This window comes from Sitophilus oryzae, unplaced genomic scaffold, assembly GCF_002938485.1.
Source record: "Sitophilus oryzae breed Bouriz unplaced genomic scaffold, Soryzae_2.0 scaffold_1494_pilon_pilon, whole genome shotgun sequence".
Classification (NCBI taxonomy): domain Eukaryota; kingdom Metazoa; phylum Arthropoda; class Insecta; order Coleoptera; family Curculionidae; genus Sitophilus; species Sitophilus oryzae.
Window position 1 is genome coordinate 4,785,368 of NW_022146163.1, and position 26,221 is coordinate 4,811,588.

At 33.3% G+C, this 26,221-nt stretch overlaps 1 protein-coding gene across 1 annotated transcript; it reads left to right on the top strand.

The window, feature by feature from the left end:
- Positions 1-313: 313 nt before the first annotated feature.
- On the top strand, positions 314-23,312 carry LOC115877550 (Golgi apparatus protein 1). The gene is made up of 10 exons (XM_030893786.1): positions 314-1,644; positions 1,703-1,853; positions 1,938-2,133; positions 5,056-5,508; positions 10,577-10,853; positions 12,718-12,903; positions 14,486-14,781; positions 16,294-16,541; positions 22,624-22,727; positions 22,891-23,312. The coding sequence occupies exons 1-10, from the start codon at positions 475-477 to the stop codon at positions 23,065-23,067; spliced, it is 3,258 nt and encodes a 1,085-aa protein (XP_030749646.1). The 5' UTR covers positions 314-474; the 3' UTR covers positions 23,068-23,312.
- The last annotated feature ends 2,909 nt before the right edge of the window (positions 23,313-26,221 follow it).

The window sequence follows — 26,221 nt, forward strand, 5'->3', positions numbered from 1 at the left end:
TCCTCACCTCAAGTTCTTTATTCCCTATGTTCAACTATGGACGTGAAAGGGGGCTGCGTGATGATGATGATGATGAATATCATGATACATGATCATGATACAAAATACAATATCATACCTATTTGACTTCTAGAACTGAATCAAAGAGTAGATAAGATAAGTTACTCTTTGACTGAATAGTTCTTTTGAACTAATGCCGTCATATTGGACAGATATTGAAGTAGATGGTATGTTATTCTGTGGCTAGAAATGGAATGTAGAGAAGTTTGCTCTAAATGTCATTTGAAAATAAGTACGTCAATTTTGACATCTAAAATTACTTTGACATTGACTTTGACAAATGTTTGCCGTCATAACTTGTACTTCCTTCATTTTCAAATAACAAATTCCGGTTCGAAGCTCTTGTAATGCTATAAAAAACTATTTAATGTTTAAGTGTATTGGAGGATTGTAAAGTAACTACCAGACAAAGTCATGACCATCTTTTTTATTTTATTGTGTTTTATGAATGTTTATATTCAAGTGATTTGTGAAGTACCAAATGATTTACAATTGAGACTTAAACGAGGGTCCAGAAAAACAATATTTGACGAACCAAGCTGTAGAAATGCCAAAAGATTTTGCGAACAGGTTACACAAAATGATGATTTGCCAATTTTGGAATGTCTCCATTCTTTACATCCAAATGACTTAGCTTCTCTAGAGACCGAATGCCAACATATAATCTGGGAGCACACAAACAATCTTATTAAAGATGATAGTAGATTATTGGTTTGTAAGAGTGATATGGATAGTTTGAATTGTAATAAAGGAGATGAAGGTTACTTTAAATGTTTGGCAAATGCCAAAGAAAATATTGTAAATTCAAATTGTCAAGATATTATTAGAAGAATTGAGAATGTTGCATTTACCGATTATAAATTTTTGGCAACATTTTTAAAAGAATGCGAGAAAGATGTTGAAGAACTTAAATGTGGTAGTATTACTTCTCAAGGAATATCACAAATTAATACTATAGCTTGTTTACAAAGTAATATTTTACGAGTATCTGATAATTGTAAACGAGAAGTTTTCCGACTTTCAGAGCTGCAGTCTGATAATATAAAACTTGATCAACAGTTGTATCTAGATTGTAGAGAAGATTACTCGAGGTATTGCCCACAATTTCCTGCAGGTAGTGGACAAGTATTCCATTGCCTTGCCAGACAAGATCCTCAGAGACTGAGTAAAAAATGCAAAGAAAGTTTAATTAGAAGGGAAACACTGATTTCTCAAGATTACAGAGTAAGTAAAGGTCTCATGAGGTCTTGCCGAGAGGATATTAAAAAATCTCATTGCCGCAAACAAACATCAAGTGATAGAACTATACGTTTAGCACAGATTCTTTTATGTCTTGAAAATATTGCTAGAAATGGCAGTAAAATTTCATCTGACTGTGAGGCAGAATTAGTCGAGCACCGTAGAATGTTAATGGAAGATTACAGATTATCACCAGAGATTGTTGATGATTGTAAGAGGGAAATTGCAGTGTACTGTAATGGTTTGGAGACTGGTGGTGTTACAATTCATTGCTTAATGAAGTATGCTAGACAAAAGGACGAAAGGTCTAGGGGAGGTAACTTTGATAAAAAATGTAAACTTGCTGTAAGTTGCTACTACTGTTTTTTATTAGCAAACACTTAATTATATTTTGTAATCATAGCTAGAATCATTAGTAAAAAGATCCGATGTTGGAGAAAATTGGAAAGTGGATCCAATCTTACATAATGCCTGTGCACCAGTGGTTTCCACTGTTTGTAAAGATATTAACAGTGGTGAAGCTAGAGTAATGAATTGTTTAATGGATAATATAGGTACATAATATATATTTTTATATGTAGATTAAATATTCAACATTTCATAAAATGGACAACATTTGATAATATAAAAAATTATAGGTTCAGATCACATGAAAGAGGATTGTGAAGATGCTCTTATTCAGATTCAATATTTTATCTCGAGAAGATTTGAGTTGGACCCACAATTATATAAAGCTTGCAGATCTGATGCATCGAGGTTATGTAAGGTTACTACTAATTGGGAAAATGAAGTAGATTCAAATTACGGGCCTGATGTCTTGTCTTGTTTATACAGGTAACTTTTTTATAATGTAAAAAAATTAATATTTTTTATATTGTAAAGATCAGGTGGTGCCCTTGGCACAGTGGTGTTTCTACCTGCTGCGCGAGATACCAGGTTTGATCCCCAATCAGTATGGTAGCTTTATACTATTTAGATAAATAAAAATATTTTTCTAAATAGAGTTACTATTGAGTCACACAGAAATTACTACTGAAATTTGCTTAATACAAACTTTTTAAAAGTGTATCTACATGGACTGATTTATTAGAATGAATAGCCCCCCATACACCAGAAGATCTGGCTTTTGGATGAAATCTTTGCGTTTGTGGGCCAGACCAAGTCTTTGGCGGACTAAGCCTGTTACAGGCCAAGTCCGCGGATCTGCCCGTGAGATTAGATTTGTCTAAAAAAACAAACGTTTTCCGCGGAGTTACCTTTTTCTTTGTTTTTATTATATAACAACTATTTACAGTTTTTAAATATCTTGAATTCAAGACGGAATACAACAATATCGAAGAAATATTTAGCTATTTACGCCAACATTAATTTATTTTAAATTTAATAAACTAATTGTACTTGGCTATGGAGTTCAATAATAGTCGTGAAACATTTAATAATTTATATTATATATAAGTCTATTTAGTAAATAATTATTATATTAATTATTAACAATGAATAAAAAATCTCTTATTTATATACAGTTTGTCCCACACGGCAACAAATGTGTTAAAAGTTGTTTATTATGTTAATCCCGTAATACAAAAAATAATAAAAATATAGTAGTATGCCCATAGGTAAAAAATATATATTGGGTGCATCTCAAAAATGGCTCACCCCTATAACTTTTTATTTTTTCAGATTACAGAACGATATTTGGTATGTTAGTATATGACATAAATTAAGATTGATTGACGTCTTCAATTGTTTTTGGTCACTTTCTGTTTCACCGGAAATGACTACAATGTCTGGTATCAAATTATTTGTAAAAAAAATGTTTTTTCGAAATATGCTAATGAATAATGAGCCACTCCCGTTCCCCTAAAAATTGAGATATGATTAAAAATACGATTTCAGCATTTTCTAACTGGCCAGGACAACACACTAAAAACATTAGATGATTAAACCTATTTTTCCAAGACTCTTGATTAATAATTAGTGTTTTTAACATAGCCATGGCACTCTAGATTGAAATTTAAAATAGAATTTTGTTTTAAGAGAATATGTCAAAAGGTGACATATGATATGTCATTCTATTCAAAGTGTCATTTTCTATTCAATAAAAAAATAAAGTAAAAAAATACCAAGGATGCCCTTTGCAAATTAAAAGTTGTAGTCATTTTCGGTGAAACAGGAAATGGCTGAAAAGAATTGAATACGTCAATCAATCCTAATTTATGTCATATACTAACATACCAAATCTCGTGTTTTTATCTAAAAAAAATAAAAAAGTTATAGGGGTGAGCCACTTTTGAGACGCACCCGGTATATACTGAAATAGATAGGCAACTGACAGTATATTTCCAAGATTAAGCTGCCCGTAGCGCCGTCTGGTGTCCTTAGTAAAGAAGTATTACAAAACAGGCGGGAATTCAAATTAAACCATTTTAGTTACTTGTTTGATTATTATTTATTTTTATAATGTGTCTGAAACTGGAGATGGCAGTATTAGGGTCTCAAAAACTGGATATAAAAACGTTTACATATGCAATTTGTTCAAGATCCTATAACACTATCATCACTAATTTCAGACACCCAGGATCGTACGATTAAAAAAACGACTGATATTTAGGGAATTGATTTGAGCATCTTCATTGTAATTCTTGACAATAACTAGGAACATAACAGTTAACCACCATCGAAACAATGTTATAAAACATTTTTTGCTTAGAATTCATCCCTTTATTGATTATTGCCATTAAAAGGGGTGATTTATTTTTCACCACCGAGAAGGGGTTGTACTCACTCCCAGGGTGAAAGCACACATCGCTACTGTGTAACTTTTGTTTCTTATATACCGGGTGCGTCGCAAAAGTGGCTCACCCTTATAACTTTTTTATTTTTTCAGATAGAAAAACGAGATTTGGTATGTTAGTATATGACATAAATTAAGATTGATTGACGTATTCAATTGTTTTCAGTCACTTCCTGTTTCATCGGAAATGACTACAACTTTTGATTTTTAAATGGCACCCTCGGTATTTTTTTACTTTATTCGATAGAAAATGACACTCTGATTCGAATGACATATCATATGTCAACTTTTGGCATATTCATTCAAAAACAAATTGTATTTTAAATTTCAATCCAGAGTGCCATGGCCGTGTTAAAAACACTAATTTTTAATCAAGGAGCCTTGGAAAAATAGATTTCATTCGTCCTGATCGGTTCAAAGATGCTTAAATTGTATTTTTAATCATATCTCAATTTTTTCAAATGGAACGGGGGTGGCCCATTAGTATATTTGGAAAAAGCATTTTTTTACGAATAATTCGATACCACACACTTGATATTTCGAGTCAAATTGTCGTTATGAACCGCATGTTATAATTTCAAATAAAACGATATGCTAAAATGTCAAAAGTTGACATACAATATGTTATTCTATTTAGAGTGTCATTTTCTATCGAATAAAGTAAAAAAATACCGAGGGTGCCATTTAAAAATCAAAAGTTGTAGTCATTTCCGGTGAAACCGGAGGTGACCAAAAACAATTAAATATGTCAATCAATCCCAATTTATGTCATGTACTAACATATCAAATCTCGTTGTTTTATCTGAAAAAATAAAAAAGTTATAGGGGGTGAGCCACTTTTGAGACGCACCCGGTATATCTTTATTCGTTGTTAAAATTTCACGTCAATCGGTGCAGGTGTTCAGAATTCGGACCCTAAAACCCTCGCTTACTGGCCTAAACAGGCGATATTCGATTTTCAGATATATTGATCCTGACGATAAGGATATGCGCTTGGAAAAGTCGTGTCTGCAAAACGTTAGAAGAATAATGCGACAGCGGGCGGTGAGCGTGGATTTAGAACCGACGATTGAGGAATCCTGTTTGACAGATCTGGGCACGTTCTGTCACGACAAAGTGAAGAAGGGCGAGGAGATGCAGTGTCTTCAAGATAATTACAGCAATTTGGATGAAGACTGCCAGAAAAAGATTAGAATGTTTACGGAGTACCAAGCTGAACACGCGGACACTAATCCCTATATAAGTAAATTTTGTTCGAAGATTATTGACACTGTATGTAACCAGGAGGCAAGGAACGATGAAGGAGATGTTATGGAGTGTTTGATATCCCATAAGAATGATCCTGTTGTCAGGGGAAATCCAGCGTGTCGAGCTAGTATTGAACATTTTCAAATTATTTCACTGAAGGATTATAGGTAAATTAATAGTAGGAATGTACAAGGTGTCCCATTTTCGTGTGTTTTGCAGGGTTTCTCGTTTATAAGTAAAGGTAGATGCAGTTTTTACATTACTGTGTTATTTTTTAAGATGTTACACACCAGCGGCAAAGCTTCCATTGATGCGGGTCCGTCGTATCCCTTCAAAATATTGTAATATCTTTTTATTTAAAGAAGTCACTGATATCTCCGATTAAATTAAAATTCTCAGTAAATTTTTTCAAATAATTAAATTCAATTTCAGTTATTTAATGTGTATATTCGACCTTTATAGATAACGCTAAGACTAGGGTTCAGAACCGGGATTTCCGGGTTCTTTTGAGACGTCAAAGAACCGGGACTCGAAATTATTAATTCTCGGTTCTTTCGGGACTCGGTAATAATAATTAAAAACATATATTTTGTTACGTGCGGAAGACTTTTGATACTTTCTAGCGGTCGAAATCAAACTCTCCTAAATAAGTAGCGATGCTATGTTTTATTGTTCTTACTTCTGAAGTTATTTTGAAGTTTCTTTAATGTTTATTATAGTACGAGAGCTAGCAACGTCGGAAAAACAAGTATTTTAAGACGTCTGGCTCTTTGATATATCTTTTACTTTGCTCTCTAGAATAACATGCGGCCCGTCTGGCTGCCGGTAAACGTTGCGTTCCCTACTGCGCATTGAAAGAAGATCCTATATTTTTATTAGTCGTTTAAATTCTAGTATTGAATATAAATCGAACATGTCTCCATAGCGCAGTGCGTAGAGTTTCCGACCACGAACCGATGATTCATAGTTCGAATCCGGGCCAGGGCAAAGACTTTTTTATTTTATTTTCGTTTATATTCTGATAGTAAAGTATTAAATATTTGTTTTTTTTTAAATTACCAGAATTATTTAATACTTTACTATCAGAATATAAACGAAAATAAAATAAAAAAGTCTTTGCCCTTACCCGGATTCGAACTGTGAATCATCGGTTCGTGGTCGGAAATTCTACGCACTGCGCTATGGAGACATGTTCGATTTATATTCAATACTACAATTTATAGGACTAAATTAATAATAAATAAAAAAATTTAGGATCTTCTTCCGATGCGCAGTAGTGAACGCAACGGGTATCGGCAGCCAGACCGGCCGCATGCTGTTCCAGAGAGCATAGTAAAAGATATATCAAAGAGCCAGACGTCTTAAAATACTTTCTCGAAAACGTTGCTAGCTCTTAGACTATTAGCAATTATTGAAGTTTAATATGTTATTTTATTATTTAGTATAAAGGCGCATTCTCACGAGTCGTGTACTTGACAAACATTTGTTATTGGAATATACTCGCCATGTCGTGAGAACGGTTTCCTTGGTCACTCGTCGCGTCCCCACTCTCTGTCGGTAAATATAGCCCGAGTTAAAGGATCACACGATTATTCGTACACTTGCCAAGTGTACTTGGCCGGCCTTGTCTATATTTGCCAAGGCGCAAAAAAACGACTGCACGAATAATTGTTCTGTTATAGAGTATGTCCCGTTTATTTCCGATTCGTAGTGTTTTTCGAGTTAATTGTGGATAATTTAAAACGTTAAAACAATAATAGATTATATAATATCAAGTTTATATTAATAAATTCAATATTGGCGACATACCTAAATCGTTCTCACAGCAATAAATGGAGTGGACAAATGAAGACTACACGGGAAAAACCAGATATGTAACATTTTCATAGAAATTAAGATAGCGATACAACTTTATAGACAAATGTTAACGTAATTCGAGAAAAAAAGAAAGAAATAATAGGCTTAGTCCCAGAGATATTACAGCTTGGTTATGGTACAAAGGAAAAACCAGAGTAGTCCACGCGTAAATGGCAAAAACCAGAGATGTAGTTACGCATGGGCGACAAGCAGGCATCTTGCAATTAGTATTATATGTTATAAATTTATGTATTGTAATAAAAACTTACTTAAATATTAATTTTCTTCCTACAACAAAAAAATTGTAGTTTAGATTTAGGTTTTATACAACCTTTAATTGGACATCCCTGGTTTTCCCCTGTTTTGTTTTGCATTTTGACATTTTTATTTCGGTATTTCAGAATATGGCGATAATTCACAATATTAATAATTCAGAATTGGTAGTAATATATATTTTTTTAATTATTCAACCGAAAATAACATATTTCTTTAAAAACACTAAATTGCATTTTTCTCAGCTCCAATTAAAATGGACAAAACTGGGTTTTCCCGTGTAGTCTTCAAATGATGTTGTTTTGGAATTTATGGATTTATACGAAAATGAGCCCTTCATATGGATGGCTAAACATAAAGAACATAGAAATCGTATTGCAGTGTACAGTAAAAGAACTTAAAAAAGAATCACGAGCAACGACAATTTCGGGACGACCGGTATCCATCGATGCGACTATACTGTTTACTTGCCAAGGATTAAAACAATGTTTGTGTTAGCGTACTTGTTGAAATGGACACGTCGTGTGAGCGCCGGCCGATGTTGTTTACAAAGTGGGGACTGGTGGGGATACTTGCCAAGTACGCAAATATTGGCGGACTTGCCAAGTAGACCAGTCGTGAGAGTCCGCCTTAACAAATGTTTGTCAACTACACCAGTCGTGAGAATGCGCCTTAATTGAAAATGTAATTTTTTTTTTCAAATTTAGTTAAGTTGGTTTCGAGGTTGGTTGATATTGTTTGATGTAATTTTTAAGCTACCTGCATATGTGTTTGGTTTGGTTGTTGTGTTCATGACTTAATAATTTGATATTATTTTCATTTGAAACTCAATTTTTTATCGGTTTTACTTTTGAGAACCATCCCTTGCTTGTTGATTGACGAATAGATATTTGCATTTCTAATTCAATATTTTAGGAGACTTTTGTCTCAAATTCAGTTAAGTTGATTTATGTTGTTTGATGTGAAATTTAAGTTACCTATACTTCTTTCTTTACTTGTGTTCATGTTAATTTTCTCATGACTGATTACTTAATAATTTGACATTATTTTCATTAAAAATCTCATTTTTTTAATCATTTTACTTTGAAAAACCATCTCTTGCTTTCTTATTGATGAACTGCACCACCATTGAACAAAAATTAGTCAGTACCGAAAAAACCGGGAAATCCCGGTTCCTAAGAGGCGCGGTACCGAGATTCCCGGTTCCGCAAAATACCTCCGGTTCCGGAAACCCTAGCTAAGACCTACGCTAAACGCTAAAAATAAAAATATCTCGACAGCTCGACTGTCCCCGTTAAGGTACATTCAGGCTGAGAGCATCGAGCGTCGAGTCGCGTTTGCGTCGCGTCCGCCCCATTGAACTCGAACCCCGACGCTCAGCGGACGCTAGCGCAACGCCATACACGACGCTGTCTGCCTGAACGGTCTAATTTAAGTTAAATGAATTGATTCCATTTCGACACGCGGACGCGACGCAAACGCGACGCTCTTAGCCTGAATGTACCTTTAGATCTTGAATTGCTGTCCTCCATTCGCGAATTTGAAGTTCCAGAGCTTTACGCCCTGGGCTACTCGAGGACAGTTCTGAAAGGAGCTGTGCGCGATAGCCTGGTGCTTCCATATGGCGCGGAACAGTTCTAAAACAGTTCTGAACTTTATGACTCAATTGAATGGAGTGGAGAATCGCGTTCTTGAATAGTTCAGAGCTGCACAACTGCGTGAATGGAGGACAGTAAATGTCGCCGAACCCAAGCCTGAGTCAGCGAGCTTTCCGGCCGCGATTACGTCTCCCGTTCGCAGTTTAAGTCGGTGGGTGATGCGGTTTTTTAAACACATCTCGTTGGCAGTATAAAATAAAAAATATTGTCTCGCGTCGCGATGACCGATTCTGAATGCGGCTGTAGAATAGAAATAATTTTGCAATCATCCTTCAGTTCTATAGTGTATTCAGAAAAATTAAAAACCATTTAAGAAGGACCTCCAATGGGGAAACTCTACAAAATACACGAAAATGGCCCACCCTGTACAGGGTGGGTCAAATTCGACGCTTTTTTTACCGTTTCGGAGTTACGGGGTGTTTTTCAAAAATGTGCATTTTTAACAAATCGCTGTAACTTTTTTGCTATGGAAAATTTTAACCAAGATCCCAGCCGTTGGCCGTCGAGGCCGCCTGACTTAGTGCCCATGGATCTCATCCTATGGATATATTTGAGGAAGAATAAAGGTTCTTTATTCTTCCGTATAATCTAGACAAGAATTAGAAATACTTAGCAGTTATGAGAGGGTATCTTTCACCCCCACTGAGTTAATGAATTCCGCGAGAAATGTTCAAAAACTGCCCCGTCTGTCCATAACAGAAGACGGTTGACATGTCGAACACCTGTAGCAAAATCTCATGTCTTGGTTTGCTATTTATTTTTATTGTTATTAGATATAGTTTAAATGTGTTGATGTTGGTTAAATATATTTTAAATTATTATAAAATTCTGCATCTCTCATAGCAAACATTATTTTCGTTTTAATTGATGCTCACAGCTAGAATACTTTTGCATAACAGCCGGCCCATTCAAAGCCTACTTATTTAAAGCGGGTGAATTTTTATATACTCTATATCTCGAAGAGGAATCGAGCAAAATATCAAGTGTGTTATATTTTTGGAAAGATAATTTTAAATTCTTTTCAATAAATTAAAAATATACAGGGTGTTCCATATAAAAAATCAAATTTTCTGTTGATAATTCTTAAATTATTAATTTTAAAAAAATTATACTTAAACCATTAAATTTTACGTAAAAAGGTGCTTTGGAAATGTTTTCATAAAAATACAAAATTTTCCATAGCAAAAAAGTTACAGGTTACAGCGATTTGTTAAAAATGCATATTTTTGAAAAACACCCCGTAACTCCAAAACGGTAACAGATATCGATATGCGGTTTTCACCATCATGTTTTTGGCAAAAATTGAGCTCCAGACACCGATATTAGTTTTTGTCTATCTCCTATAGAAAAGGGTGTTTCCATTTAAAAGCGTCGAATTTGACCCACCCTGTACAGTGTCCATAATTGTATGATCAATTCAAATACAATAATTTTAATATATTTTCAGATTTTCTTATAAGTTTAAGGCGGCTTGCAAACCATATGCAATGAGATTTTGCGGGAAGGCTCAATCCAAAAACGATGTGGTGCGATGCTTGAGCGAACAAGTTTTAAATGCCACGGTTAACGGAATTAAAAGTCAGATCCCTCGCGACTGCAAGCAACAACTTAAAGCCCAGTTGTTTCAACAGCGAGAAAATATCGAATACGATCCCGTGCTAAAACACGCCTGCTTAGTGGATATTAAAAAATATTGTAGCCAAGTTACCTCAGGGAATGCACAGGTTAGTGTAGAGTAGAGATGAGCAAAAAATCGTAAACTGCGATTCAATCGCAGCCATTTTAAATTCGCATTTGTAACCTGCGAATTGGTTGTCATAGGAAACTGCGATTGCGATTTCTTCTATTTGCAAGTTTCAATTTAGGCAACCAATATTACTATAGTTGCGATTTCTTATATTTGCAAGTTTCAATTTAGGCAACCAATATTATTATAGTTGCGATTTGCGATTTTGTTGCGATTGTGATTTTGTAAACTAGGGCCGTGATAACCTTATATCTGCGAGTTTCAATTTTTAGGAGTTGCAATTTTTTATATTGTTGCGAATGTAATTTTGTGGGCTCTTGAAGCATTTTGTAGTAAACCGCGATTGATTTTTTTCTGATTTTATTTATTTATAGAGAAAGTATTATTTTCTAGTCTAGGGCCAAGATCATAATATACCGGCTGTTTCTCAAGAGTGGTTCACCACATCCATAACTTTTTTTTTCTGATAAAAAATTATATGACATAAATTAGGATTGATTGACGCATTCAATTGTTTTTGACCACTTCCTCTTTCACCGGAAATTACTACAACTGTTGATTTTTAAATGGCACCCTCGGTATTTTTTATTTTATTCCATACACTCCGAATAGAATGGCGTAACATATGGCAACTTTTGACATTTTCGCTTAAAAAATCGTATTTTAAATTTTCATTTGGAATGTCAAGGCTGTGTTAAAAACACTAATTTTTAATCAAGATGCCTTGGAAGAAATTGATTTGATCGTCTATTGTTTTTCGTGTTTTCTCCTGGCCGTTTAAAAGATGCCCAAATCGTATTGAAGTGAAACTTCTATACGCGTGATGGGAGTAAAAATTGAAGGCCGTGACACACGAGACGCGTCAGGAAAAGTGGTAACGATAGGAGGTTAAGACGGAGCGTCGTAACTCGGGGTAAACTAAGAGGCTGAAACTCGGAATGCAGATAGGTCTCGAAGAGCCCCATCTTTTCATGATATTTTGACGGCGTTTCGTGCGCTACGAAGCCTCATCATCAATGAATGAAATAAAAAAATCGTTCGATTTAAATAGAATTTGGTATGTAGATCGATTGGACCAAGGCCAACTTGACCGTGTACGACACGCGTCCGTGTGACAGTTAGTTTTGACGTAAGAAAAAAAAGTTTTGACGTAAGAAATTATTGCACAGGGTGTTTTAAAGTTTGGGTAAAAACAACTCTTTGATTAATCCTATATAATATGCCAAATACTAAAGTTTATAAAAAACTGAGTTTACGAATTAAAGTTGATTATATAGAACTTGCTAAAAAATTCATGAAAATTGGGCTAAAAATATCAATAATACGACACTTTAAATTTGGCCAAAAATTTCTCCATTGCGTTTTTTGCATCTGAGTCTATTTGGAAAATATATCTCGTCTCCTTTATTTATTTGTAGGATTTTTTCTATTTTGTAGGAAATTAAATTTTCTACAAAAAAGGTCTTTACAATTTTTTTGTAAACCTCACCGTTTAAAAGTTATTAAAGGTTGAAGTTTGATTATTTTAAGGCAGCTTTCTTTTTCCTATGAATTTTATAACGCGTTAAGAAAACGTATACGTACGTATCATAATGATATTTTAATAATAACCATGAGTTTGTAAGTTTTGTAGGAAATTCACTGCTCTACAAAAATGATTTCTTATGATTAGTGGATTAAATTAACCGTTTAAAAGATATTCATCGTCAAACTTCAATGCACAATATTTTTTTTCCAATACACACAATAGATCTGTAAGGTCGCGGTGATTAACCCCCTCCTAAACATGTATTCCAATGTTATTGAAATTTATGGTGATATGAGAAATTTAAATCTTTTAGGTATTGGAATGTTTGCAATTGGCAGGCAACAAACTTACCGATGATTGCGAAAGGGAAGTTTTTAGAGTAAAGAAACAAGAAGTTTATGATAACACCTTGGATTATGCTCTTATAACCAAATGCTCGGGAACAATTGACCAGTTTTGCCAACATTATGACAAAGAAAACGTTTTTGATTGTTTGCGAGTAAGTATAGTGGATAATTCATATATATTAATTCTAAAATAAAGGCCACTTTAAAATTTAACGCCACTTTATTTTTGTACGCAGTCAATTTTAACGTAGTTTTTGTTGTTAGATGTATATTTATTTAATTGACTGTATATTTATTTAACTAACTGATTTCCTTTAAAAAAATATTTTCTAACAATATCATCAGGATAAACCACCAACGCCCGAAAAGTTCCTCATGGCATCCAATCAATCTGATAGATATTGATTCTTGCACGTTTTCCTATTGGCCAGTGCTACCCCTAATTTTATGCTCCTACTTCAAAATAGTGGAAATGTTGCCTAGTATTGAAATATCCAGTGGCGGTGTTATTGTATTGTATTTTATACATTTAACTTTATTTATGCATATTATATTTGAAGTGTTCAGGGAAAAAACATGATAAGCGCTATTTTACTAATTTTACAGGAGAGCGCTGCTGGACGGACTGGTGGTTATCAGGTTCTGTCAATTATCAACTTATTGTCCTGCAGAATTTATACATTTTGTAGGGACCAGTTAAACCTACTATAATATTGTAAAATCCTAAAATTAAGAAATTGGCACTTATCAAGTTTTTCTCCTGGACCCTTCAATTAGTACACGCTTTCTAACAAATATTACTATTTTTAGCAAATCACACTACAAAATGTAGCTACATTTAAAGTAAAACATTATAAAGTTTACCGGAAAATATTATAGAAGTTCTTAATATTATTTTCATAAAACACCGCACGTCTCCGGATATTTTATGAATGAAATCAGCCATGTTTTTGGAACACTGTGTTTCCGTAGATAAAGGAAATAAATTTACATTGGAAAGCCCGTCAGAATATATGTAATTGTTTTGGGTCGCGACCGTTGTACGCGATCTGGCGCTGCTATAGCGGTTGCTAAGAACAACCGCCAAACAATAACAGAAATAATTTTGTCTTGTCAAAGTCAGAATCTTCAAAAATTATAAAATCTTTCAAAATTTAAACCCTCATTGAAAAAATACCGAAAAGTGTTTTTTTTTAAAGCGTCCATTCTCAAAGTAATTATTGCTATCTTGTAAGTTTAATTTAAATTTTACTTATTCAAACTCATGATAATTATGAAAAAGTGGCATTAAAAACTGTGTTGTGAACTGTTAACTGTAAAAACCATCGCGGATCGTGGCATAATGCCGGTTTCCAATGTTTCATAGGTATTTCACATAAATGTCCTTATATCAAATTAAGTTTCTTGTATGCGACACACTGTATTATATTTGTAAAATTAAAAGAAAATAATAATAAATTTGAATAAACAATATTTGGCGACATAATTCCGGAAAAAAGCCGAACCGATCCGAAATTATTAAAAGCTTTGGGTCGCCACCGTTGCAAGAATAGCGCCAAATAATGTTTACATTGGCCTTATGGGCACTTTCCAATCTAAACTTGTTTTATTTATCTATGGTGTTTGCTTTACCTTTAACCTGTTATTTCCGATCTGTTTGTCAAACACTAGTTTGAAACTAAAATCTTTAAAGTTTTTTTTGTACATATTAATTGTTTTTGTCTGATATTGCAGAAGAACAAAGACGAAAAAGGATTTGACAAGAAGTGTAGATCTATAGTTATGCACAGGATAGTGGAACAAAATTCGAATTATCAACTTAACCCCTCATTGCAGCAGAGCTGCAATCTGGATATTAATAAGTTTTGCAAGAGTTTGCTGACCTCCCGTAATAAGGAGACCAACGGAGTTGTAATTAAATGTCTAAAAGAACAATTCAAGTTATCTAGATTGACGAATAAATGTGAGATAGAAATGTCTGCCATACTCAAAGAACAAGCATTAAATATTGACTTGAATCCATTAATAAGGTAGGTAATCAATTGAAATTAATGGTTATTATCTCTAGACCAGTGATGGCGAACCTATGATCAGACATTGATCCACGGATCATAGTTTTAAAGCGAGCTTTTTAAATGACCCACGAGTTTGCAACCATTTGTATTTTTACGCGGGTTTATTTAGATTTTCTAATTTGTGTGGACAATTTATATTCTATTTGTATTTTTTCAAGCATTACATTGACACAAAAGTAATTGAAGGGTCTAGGGGAATAACTTGATAAGCGCTATTCTACTAAGTTTACAGAAGAGCCAGAAAAGGCTTCAGAACGTAATAATGTGACAACTACTATACCTGTAATAATTATGTTTTGTAGGTTTACTAATTACAGCAACAGGAAATTAAATAAACATTGAAAATCAGAAAACCTCTAACAAACTAAAAAAATGTTTTTAAAATACACTCAAACATGAGGCAGTGTAGATTTTAAAGTGTATTTCGACATGACGAACATTTAATTATTAACAATATTAGAACATGACGGGGGCATGGGGTGACCCACGAGCTAGTACTAAAAAGATATGAACAAAATTTACCCATGTCTCAACAGTGTTGCTATTACCAAAATTTTATTTTCGATAGGTCAGAATTCGGTTGAAATCGGTAAACTGGATATTTAACACTTATTTTTATTAAGACGTGCTAAAAGTAAGTCGTTTTCGGATATATAAGCGACAACGTCAAAAGTTGACATATAATATGTCATTCTATTCAGAATGTCATTTTCTATCAAATAAAGTAAAAAAATACCGAGGGTGTTATTTAAAAATCAAAAGTTGTAGTCATTTCCGGTGAAACAGGAAGTGGCCGAAAACAATTGAATACGTCAATCAATCCTAATTTATGTCATATGCTAACATATCAAATCTGTTTTTTTTTATCTGAAAAATAAAAAAGTTATAGGGGTGAGCCACTTTTAAGACGCACCCGGTAGATAATTTACTAAGTATACTACTTCTAATACAACTCGTTTTTAACAATTTGAGACTTTTTAATCCCTTTATTCCTAAAATAGTCTTTTTTATAGTTTTCAAAGATCGGGAGGTCCTCCGATAATGGAATAATTAGGGTTGCCAGGGACATCTATACAAAAATTAGTGCAAACTAGTAAAAAGTAAAGAGGTTATCTCTGGGTTAACCTCAAAAAAACAACCAAACTTTCCAAAATTCGTTGTATTTGTGCTTCAAGAAAATATAACTTATTAGAAATACAAATTATATTATAAAATGCTTTTTTAATATCTGTGACACTAAAATATTCCGAAGAATGAAAATCGGTAGAAAATATAGGTAGTATTTTCGGTAGATGCACTGCGAAATCGGTAGAAATGGCATCACTGCGTCTCAGAAATGTTTACCGTCCCATTTCTAGACCTATTAAGAAAGAGTGTTTTTCTTAAAAATCAAGTATTTTAAAAACACTTCATTTTAAAATAAAATTTAAAACCATGAAAGATAAAGCTTTATATGTCTTAATGTAGGACTGTTTGTGCCAACGAATTATCGACGATCTGTAAAACGAAAGAAGAGGAAGACACGGGGGATACAGAAGAATGCTTAAAGGAAGCATTGCTCAGCAGTCGTATTCAGACGCCCGAATGTAAAGTGGAAGTGGCGAATATGATCGAAGAATCTCAAGCAGACATCCAGGTGGATCCTTTACTACAAAGCGCTTGTGCTCTGGACTTGCTTAGTTTTTGTAGTGACATACCTCAAGGCAACGGCCGACGTATGTATAAACTTTGATTTATAAAATTTTAATTTGAAATTTGTAGTATCTAGTGATGGGTTGTTATTTAACTATCTGTTATTTTATAACAATTATTTAGAAGTAACATAACGCAACCGTTATTACTTCTAAAAAATAACAGATATAAAATAACGACACGTAGAGATCGGCCGCTCGTGAAACGAAAAACGAAGTCGGCTCTCTGCACCGCCACGAAATTCTATGCTGCTCGAAGCGATTCCAAAAAACAACTAGTATGGATGGAAAACATGTTATTTCGTCAACCATCGATACAGGCGGCGAGACAACGGACAGCGGAGTGGGGAATGCGCTACGGCGAACGTAGCTGCTTCGGTCGATGCCGTCGACGGTCGTATTGGGCTTACAACAGCTTAAAAATAATAGGATATAAAAGAAGCAGGTTATTTGAAACAGTTGCGGGCATAACGCCTGGCGGTCGAGATAATAGGAGTGGGAAAGGAACGCTGCTGCATCGGTCGATTGTCGATGGAGGCTCGCAACGGGTTGGAGAAGTAGTCATTTTAGATACGTTGTTTTTCAACCTGTTACGAGCATAACAGGGCGGCGGTCGAGATAATCGGAGTGGGAAAGGACGCTGCTGCATCGGTCGATTGTCGATGGAGGTTCGAAACAGGTTGTAGAATAACGCATCAGTTGTTTAAATACATTGTTTTTCAACCTGTTACGAGCATAACGGGCGGAGGTCGAGATATTATGGCGCTGCATGTTTCAGTACGTTATTAAGTTTCAATATTTAGGTATTTATTTATTCTGAAAATTTTTCAGAATAATATTTTAAGATTTTTTAAAAATGTATACAGGGTGTTTTGAAAAATCTGGTCATTGATTAATCACGATCCTCCTTAAAGCCCTTGACGTAAAAAGCTGATTTTTGGAAAACGGATTGACTTTAGGGTGTAGAGGTTCAATAAGAAGGGATTTTTCGTAACTCGAATATTCTAAGGGGGCGAACCCTCCCTCAAATATTAGAATATTTTTTATTTAAAAACCGGTAAGTTTTTCGGAAAAACTCTTAAACACGTATATTTTATTATGTTGTTTTACATATTTTAAGATTTTTAAAAATATATACAGGGTGTTTCATAAAATATGACCATTGAGTAATCACGATTCTGCTTAAACTGCTTGACGTTTAAAGCTGATTTTTGGCAAACGCATTGACTGTGGGGTTGAGATTCGATAAGGAGGGATTTCTCGAATCTCAAATTCCAAGAGGGCGAAAACGCCTCTCAAATATTACAATATTTGTTATTTAAAAAACGGTTAGTCTTTTGGGAAAACGCTTGGACACGCATAATTTATTTTGTTTTTTTACATATTTTGAAATTTTTTAAAAAATCATATAAGGTGTTCCAAAAAGTTCAGTAATTGATTAACCACGATTCTGCTTAAACTGCTCGACGTTTAAAGCTTATTTTTGGCAAATGTGAGAAAATTTTATCCAGTTTGTATGTTAATAGAAATTCTTGCTTTGCTTTATCATCACCATTATAAATTATTAATTCGACGCGAACGAAGTCGCGGGTACACGCTAGTTTAAGTGTAAAATTAATTCGAACTCTAGTGTGTAGTTGGTTTACTTATGAAGAATATACTGCACATTTTCTTATATTGCTATTTTTTGAACGCAAATGGTAAAATTATAACTAAGAGCTTCTCGCCCGTCGAGTGAGATGCACCCTGTACACTGCTACGCAATTCAGGATCTACGCGGATCGAGGGGCAAGGCGTAGGTAGATCGGAATGTATACGTATAGACGAGTGGCGGAATTTTGGTTTTTTTATATCGCAATTTGTAAACAGCGCTTATTTGTAAACAACCACCGTTTTTAGAGAGGTATTTTAGATAACAATCGATATTTAGAAATGTTTTGACACCCTGGAAATACTACCACCGAGCATGTCATTGTTGCAAGTTGCAACTGCGTTAATACGCCTGGCGGTGACCGATTCATACTCTTTCAGATATTTAGCAATAAAATAAAGAAACCTGTTATTTTTAAGCTGTTATTTTAAGCTGTTTTTTATAAATAACTGTAACAGTTTCAACTGTTATCTAAAAATAAAATATCAACAGTTTTGCCCATCACTAGTAGTATCTTTAAACTAAAAATTTGTTAGGAAGCATTCCAGCATCAATCGCTATTTATACTACACTCAGATGCAAAAAAACGCAACAGAGAAATTTTTGGTCAAATTTAAATTGTTATATTTATTTTTAGCCCTATTTTCATGAATTTTTTAGCAAACTGTATATAATAATTATATCACCTTTTATTCGTAAACTCAGTTTTTAAAAACTTTAGTATTTGTCATATTATACAGGGTTAATCGAGGGATTGTTTTTTTACCCTAACTTTACAACACCCTGTGCAATATGTAAATTTTCCTAAAATATAATTTTACGGTCAGAGCCATGTCTCCTGAGCATTTAATTTTTTGGATAATGTCAAAACATGCCTTGGTTAATTTTTAAGAGCGAAATGAACTTTGCCAACTTGCCAACTACAATTTGCAATTTTTTCAATTATGATTTCTTTTTTAAAGTTATTTTTCAATGTGACAAGGCGGCCTTGGTGATTATTGTGAACTATATACTACTATGAACTGCCCATCATGTTTGACGTTTGGCAGGAGGTTGGTCCTTAAAGAAGAATGGGAAAACATAACGCAATATATGCAACCTCAATGACAGTATGAACGGACTTGTAGAGGCAGTTATAGCAGCCTAGGGCGGCAATACAAAGTATTAGGGTATATTTTACAATTTTTGTTTCTGTTTGTATACTTGAGTATTACAGATGTATTCTTTAATATCGTTAGTTCTGTTATCGTTATTAAAATCCGGACTCTATCGTTAGTCTTTAACGTTTTTTTTTTAATTCAGTATAGAATATCCAATGCAGTGTAATATGACGTCACGACAATTGTCACCAAAACTATCTCATCATATTAAAAAATTACATCAAAAAGTAATTATAATTAAAAAATTGGATGTAATTAAACAGCCGTTAAACGGTAGTCTACTAAAATGCCGTTAATAGATATTATGACGTCGCACAGTGATTGACAATGGAATTCTGAAGTTCCAAAATTCAAATTTCTTGTTGACTTAAATCTTAAAATGATATATTATCCTTCAAAGAAAGCTAATAAACAGTGCTACACAAATCCCAGTCGCCCTGGCTAAGAAACAATTGCTCCACGTTGACAACAAGTCGAAACAGTTAATACGCCGTTCAGAGAAATTCTGATCTCTGTTTCGATTGCAGTCTTAATCGTTTCGTTAAATTAATGTTTGTGTGTTTTGATTTCTCAAACACATGCTACATATTTCTGGAGATATGTAATTTGTGTTTTACATAAAATTATGATGTTTAGTATGAAAGATACTTTAGGACGCTCAATTAAAATGTACATTGTAAATTAACGAATAATGCGAAAACGTTGTTGCATAACAAGGTAGAACTTCTTTGTGCCTTGTTACGACTTCCAAATACTAACATCATTTTGTTCTCTACATTTTTTCCTTCTAAAAAAACAAAAAACTTTTACCACCAGGCGCCCCTTTTCATTTAATATACAGTGTCCACCATAATGTTGGCTACATATGGGAAATATTTTTATTTATGGGATTTCCGAAAATTTTGTTTGGTGGATCGCTCCTACATGTTTAATAACCTAAAAAGTCATTATGACATCAGTCACGTGATCACTATCATGGCGGCAAATTCAAAAAAACCGCTGTGAAAACGCGAAAAGTGGGGTTAGATGGCAAAATATCGAAAAAAGTTATTTGAAAAAAATGTTTAGAATTATATTTTAAGGCTACCTGCAAAATTTGGAGCGGAAATAAGAAAAACTAGAAAAAGGCATATTTTGAGTCCTGGCTCTTTTATAAAATATTTTTATACGGATTTTATTGCTAGATTAGCTCAAGTAACTTGATACTCAATGTGTAAAAGTAAAACAATTCGAAATTTCACATTGAAGTCATTTCCAGAGGATAAAATCAGAAAAGTCGATTTCGAAACGGTAATTTTTTGTAGCCATGCCGTGTTTCTTGACAGTTTGTCAGGTTTCCAATAATTCAGTGGTGCATGCTATACTTTGAATATCAAGTTACTTGGGCTAATCCAGTAATAAATTCCATATAAAAAATTTTCATAGAAGAACCAGGCTTGGAGCCAGGGCTAAAAATATTATTTTTCCAATTTTTATAATTGTCGCAAATTTTGTAGATAGTTTTAAAATATCATTTTAAACACTTTTTTGGAATAACTTTTTTCGATATTTTGCCATCTAACCCCACTTTTCGGGTTTCCATAGCGGTTTTTTTAATTTGCCGCCATGACAGTGATTACGTGACTGATGTCATAATGACTTTAAAAGTTACTAAACATGCAGGAGCGATCCCCCATACAAAATTTTCGCATATCCTATAAATTAGAAAAAAAACATATATAGCCAACATTATGGTAGACACTGTATAGGTAGACAAACTAAAATGGTGAAATGTCGATTTTTGGTTATTTATATAAAATCCACAAATAAAATAACAAATATAGGTGTTTCCATTAAAACCAAGAAGTTATCTGGCATAACTCAATTTTTGGGAAACCCCGTATACATTAAAATATCATCAAAAAATGGCTTCATGGCATCATTCAAAAATGGCATCAACGAAATCAATAATCGACGTGTCCGAGCGTTTTTTCGAAAAAAAAGAACATTGATTTTTCTTAGATTCTCACTGAGAAAATAAATAAACAATAAAGGTACTCGTATCTATAGTTATTATTAAAAAAAACTTTTGCAACATCATTTGTAAGAGTTTATTAGCTTATACCTTGATTAATAAAGCCGAGAAAAACACTTACATAACATAAATATTTTTGGAACCGTAGAATTGCATTTTCAATCACTGTGTGTCGTTGATGTCGGCGGAAAGTAATCCCTGGCGATAGGTATTTTTCAAGAGCACCTGTGGCTCCGTGATTGACGCTATTGCTTCGTGCATTGCCTCTATACTCCCAATGCATGTGTGAGCAAAAGCGGAACATGCAGTCCTCGCCCGGTCAATAAAAGAGCTACCTAGGGCAAACACCGGCCCCCCTGTTCACAGGGTTCGCTTAGGTGGTTGAGTGCTTCGTCAGAAGAACAACATACCATCTTATCATGTTATTTTATTGTATATATATTGTATATAGCACCTTTTTATTGTATTTAAGGAGACATTCTCAATAAATGCTTTGAAACTTGAAAACTTGAACATGCTTCGTGAGCGAAAGGTCCGTGGTTCAAATCTCACGCCGGACCAAGACTTTTTTATCTATTTTTTTTTTGTTTTTTGGCGGGTTGGTTAGCGTGGTTATTTGGAGGGTGTTAAGTTACAGTTAGTTGGTTATTTGGTGGGGTTGGTTGGTTTTTACTAATTTATATTTGTTTTTTATATTTTTTTACGTAGTGTCGAGGTTAGTTGCGTTGGTTAAATTGGTTATTTGGTGGGGTGGATAGTGTTGGTTAGTCCTTATAAAATTCCTTTATTTCATAAAGCCGTCAAGTGCGTCTCATCAATGACGTCATACCTATTAACGGCATTTTAGTAAGCCACCGTTTAACGGCAGTTTAAGTACAGCGTAAAAAAATACACATTGATCGTTATAAGTTCATTTCGCTCCTAAAAATTAACCAAAGCATATATTGGCCTGACCAAAAAAAAAATGCTCAGGAGTCATGGTTCTGACCGTAAAATTATATTTTAGGAGAGTTTACAGACGAAATTATTGCACAGGGTGTTTTAAAGCTAGGATAAGAAAACAATCCCTCGATTAACCCTGTATAATATGCTAAATACTAAAGTTTATAAAAAGCTGAGTTTTCGAATTAAAGTTGATATAATTATATACAGTTTGCTAAAAAATTCAAGTAAATAATGCTAAAAATAACAAAAATATAACACTCACAATTTGACCAAAAATTTCTTTGTTGCGTTTTTTTTTGCATCTGAGTGTATTTAGCAACAATATTTTTGTTTCAGATATAAATTGTTTAAAAACCATACTGGATAGTAACAAAAGGCTCTCTCCAAAATGTAAAAATATGCTCAAAAAGAGGTTGGAAATGTATAAGAATGCAGCTCAGGTATGTAAGGCTTTATATTATATACATTGTATAATTTTTTGTATATAGATTTCACAAATTGACTTTGATATACATCTAATTCGTTTAATTTACTGCATAAAACCACATTTAAGGTTTCTAAAGGAAAAATAATTCCATTTAAAAATATTTTCTCTTTCATCAGTTTGCCCCTCCGGTACCGCCAGAGGACCTCCAGCAGCTCTACAGCCAAGTCGTGACGTCGCCGTCTAAGCAATATTTCTTCCTTATAACGTTGATGATCCTCGGTTCAATATTTATCGGAGGTATTTTATGCGGTAAAATGAATAAGCGGAAATATATGTTGCTAAAATCCAAATGATTTTATATTATTGTAAGTAGGTGTATATTTTATATAAAAACGAATAAATTAAGTATAAACTTAATTATAAGATATATTGTGATAATATACAATATGGCTTAAAGAGAAACAAACTGTGTTGACTGAAGGGCATCCTAATTATTTTGTTGAAGTATAGTGTTAAAATGTATTATACAACTTTCTTTAAATGTGTTATATGCCATTGTACAAAGTATTTTTATTAATAAAGACTTTTCGAAATTTACGAGTGTTGAATCTCTTATAAATAGAACCAACAAGCAGAAAAAAATCCAGACCTGGTCATCCTAAATCGGTGGTCGGCATTTTAACGTGTAAAGTCACATCTAAACATTACGTTAAACTTCACGTATACGAAGTTTGTGTGATGAAACGCTCTTTAAGGAAGTAAAAATTAAGTGAAAAAAGATCACGAACTGGGCGTTGCGTTGGGTTGTAACAATTATAAATGATAATAAAATTGCCGAAAAAATGTAAACACGAAAAGAAGGGCATAGTTGCGTGGGTGTTGTGTGCAATAACATTCAATACAACTCACCTGGAACAACATTTTATAGCTTCCCACATTTCTCACACCGATTTGATCAAGAGGAAAAATGGGTTCAGGCAGTTCGACGAAACAAGTGAGTGACCTAAGAAAAAATATAAAGAAAGTGCCCATTAGTGCTTATATTTTTTATGAACATCTTCTAAAATTATAATTATGTACCTTCAAAAAAATTTCGTTACAGCCTAAATAGCCCTAGTTATGTATGTCCCTACTAGCAAAATGGTGCGTATAACTATTATACAGGGTGTTTCAAAAAACATGTGCCATCTCTCGTGGGGAGATACCTCAGATAAAAGTAAGATTAATTTTTCATATCAACATAGGTCCAATTCGGCTTCGTAGTTGCAGGGTGTTAAAATCTTAATATTTTTCAATTTATTATAATTTTCTTCCAAGTACTTTTATTGATTTGAATGAAATTTTGAGGGAAAAAGTGCTACATATATTTTAATGCTAAAATAGGGTCGATAAATTCATCAGGGATCTGCATATGGGTTATCACTGGAATATTTTTCAAAAAGAAAACGTGCGCCACCGACTTTTTTCTTTTGATATCAAAATTCAATCTCTCTTCATATTTTGTCGGACTCGGCCTTCTTGATGGGATAAACGCAATTTTATTAATAACAATTAATAAAATTAATAAATTATATTTTACCTAATCTAGTATTAAATATTATTACAATTAGTTATTATTGCTTAAAAAAATTAGTCCAACCTACAACAATTTCAAATAACAAAAGAACGGTATTTAAGATAATTACAATAGACTAATTTTAAAAAGTTTTAACATCCTGTAACTCTAAAACTATGCATTTTCATACCCATGTTTATAGGAACTTTTTAACATATTTTTTGCTGAGGAACCGATGAGTACGTGTTTAAAACTTTCGCAAGTTAACGATATTAAATTTTTTTAAAGGTTACTATTAGACTTGGATCAAGGCAAATTAATAAAATTCCGTTTATCTCATAAAGGAGGCCGAAATCGACAAAATACCAAGAGACTACTTTTAATCGGCATTAAATTGCTTACACTATTTCGCTAACAAGAGAATAAAGTCAGTGGCGTACATACTTTTTTATAAAAATATCCTAGTGATAACCCATATGTACGTCCCTGGTGAATATGTCGACATTTTTTTAGCTTTAAAATATGTCGCATTTATACTTTGAATAAGAAGACGTAATAAGAAAGATATTTAAATATGCATGCTACCGTAGAATAGATTATCAACACCCTGTACATTACTTTTCAGAATTAATTCTTGTGCTGAATTTAAAGGTAGAAAAATAAACTTTAATTTTTAATTTTATTGCTTCTTTAAATTTATATAGGAGTACCAAGTAGTACCATTGGCTGATCTATTTTAAATATTTATTTTACATCAAAACTTCATTATTTCCTTTGAATAAGAAGACTAAGGAAGGAGCATAATGCTATCCATGTATTCATGCATGGTGGGCGGAAAAGCCACCATAAAAGCTCTCTAGGGTGGGGATCCTTGACAGTTCTGTTTGACGATTCATTTGACACATTTGAATTTGATTTGAAATTTTGTGGATTTGTCAGTCTTTACGGAGCTTATTTTATGTTATTTATTATTTATTCTACTACTGATAGTTGTATAAAGGTAGTAAATCAAGATGGAAATTGTGGCAGAACTTAAATTAACAGTGACACTATCGCGATTTATCGAAAAAGACTAAAATAGTTGGTTGTGTAGCGTGCGGTAGATCTCGGCAAAAATTGAGTGAAATAATGGAACAACTTTTCGCTAGTAAGTGACTATATAATATACATACGTGTAGTAAACCGATCATTTATGAAATTCACTTAAATTAACTAAATTATATATTTTTCTTGCATTTTAGCTTTTATTTATTACTTGTCAAAGATTAGATGTCAAAGAATTTAGATACGTTAATTTGACTTACCTGCTTCAGTAGCGTATCGGATGTTTGTGTTAATAAATACTTATTATAACTTATCTATTTTTATTAGAATTATATATTTTTATACCAATATTTATTCACAACGTAAAATAAAACAACAAATTATTGAGTCTACCCCACGTCTACCCTACATCATAGTTTTACATTTTTTAAATAAAATTAGAACGACACTGATAAACCGGAATTTAAGTCGGCCATATTTGAGGCCCATCGCGGTGTACCTAAGATTTTTGATATGCTCCTTCCTTAGTCTTCTTATTCAAAGCATTTATAGTACCTTTAACCCTCAAAATTTCATTCGAAACGCTAAAAGTACTTTGAAGGAAATTAAAATAAATCGAAAAAATATTAAGTTATATTTCTTTAACACTCTGTAGCTACGAAACAAAGCAGACCTATGTTGATATGAAAAATAATTCTTATTTTTACGTTAATAATGATTAAGTTGGTGGTTTATTAGATTTTCCGATGGTGGCAGCACCGTAGGAGAAGGCACCAAGCCTAAAGAGAAACAAAAAGATGATTGATGTTTTGAAGAAAAAAAAAATGGAGAAATCTCCAACAGGAAACCCAATATGAAGGTTTTTCTGACCATTGTGCCACCCTGTATGTATAGACAGAAAATTAAAC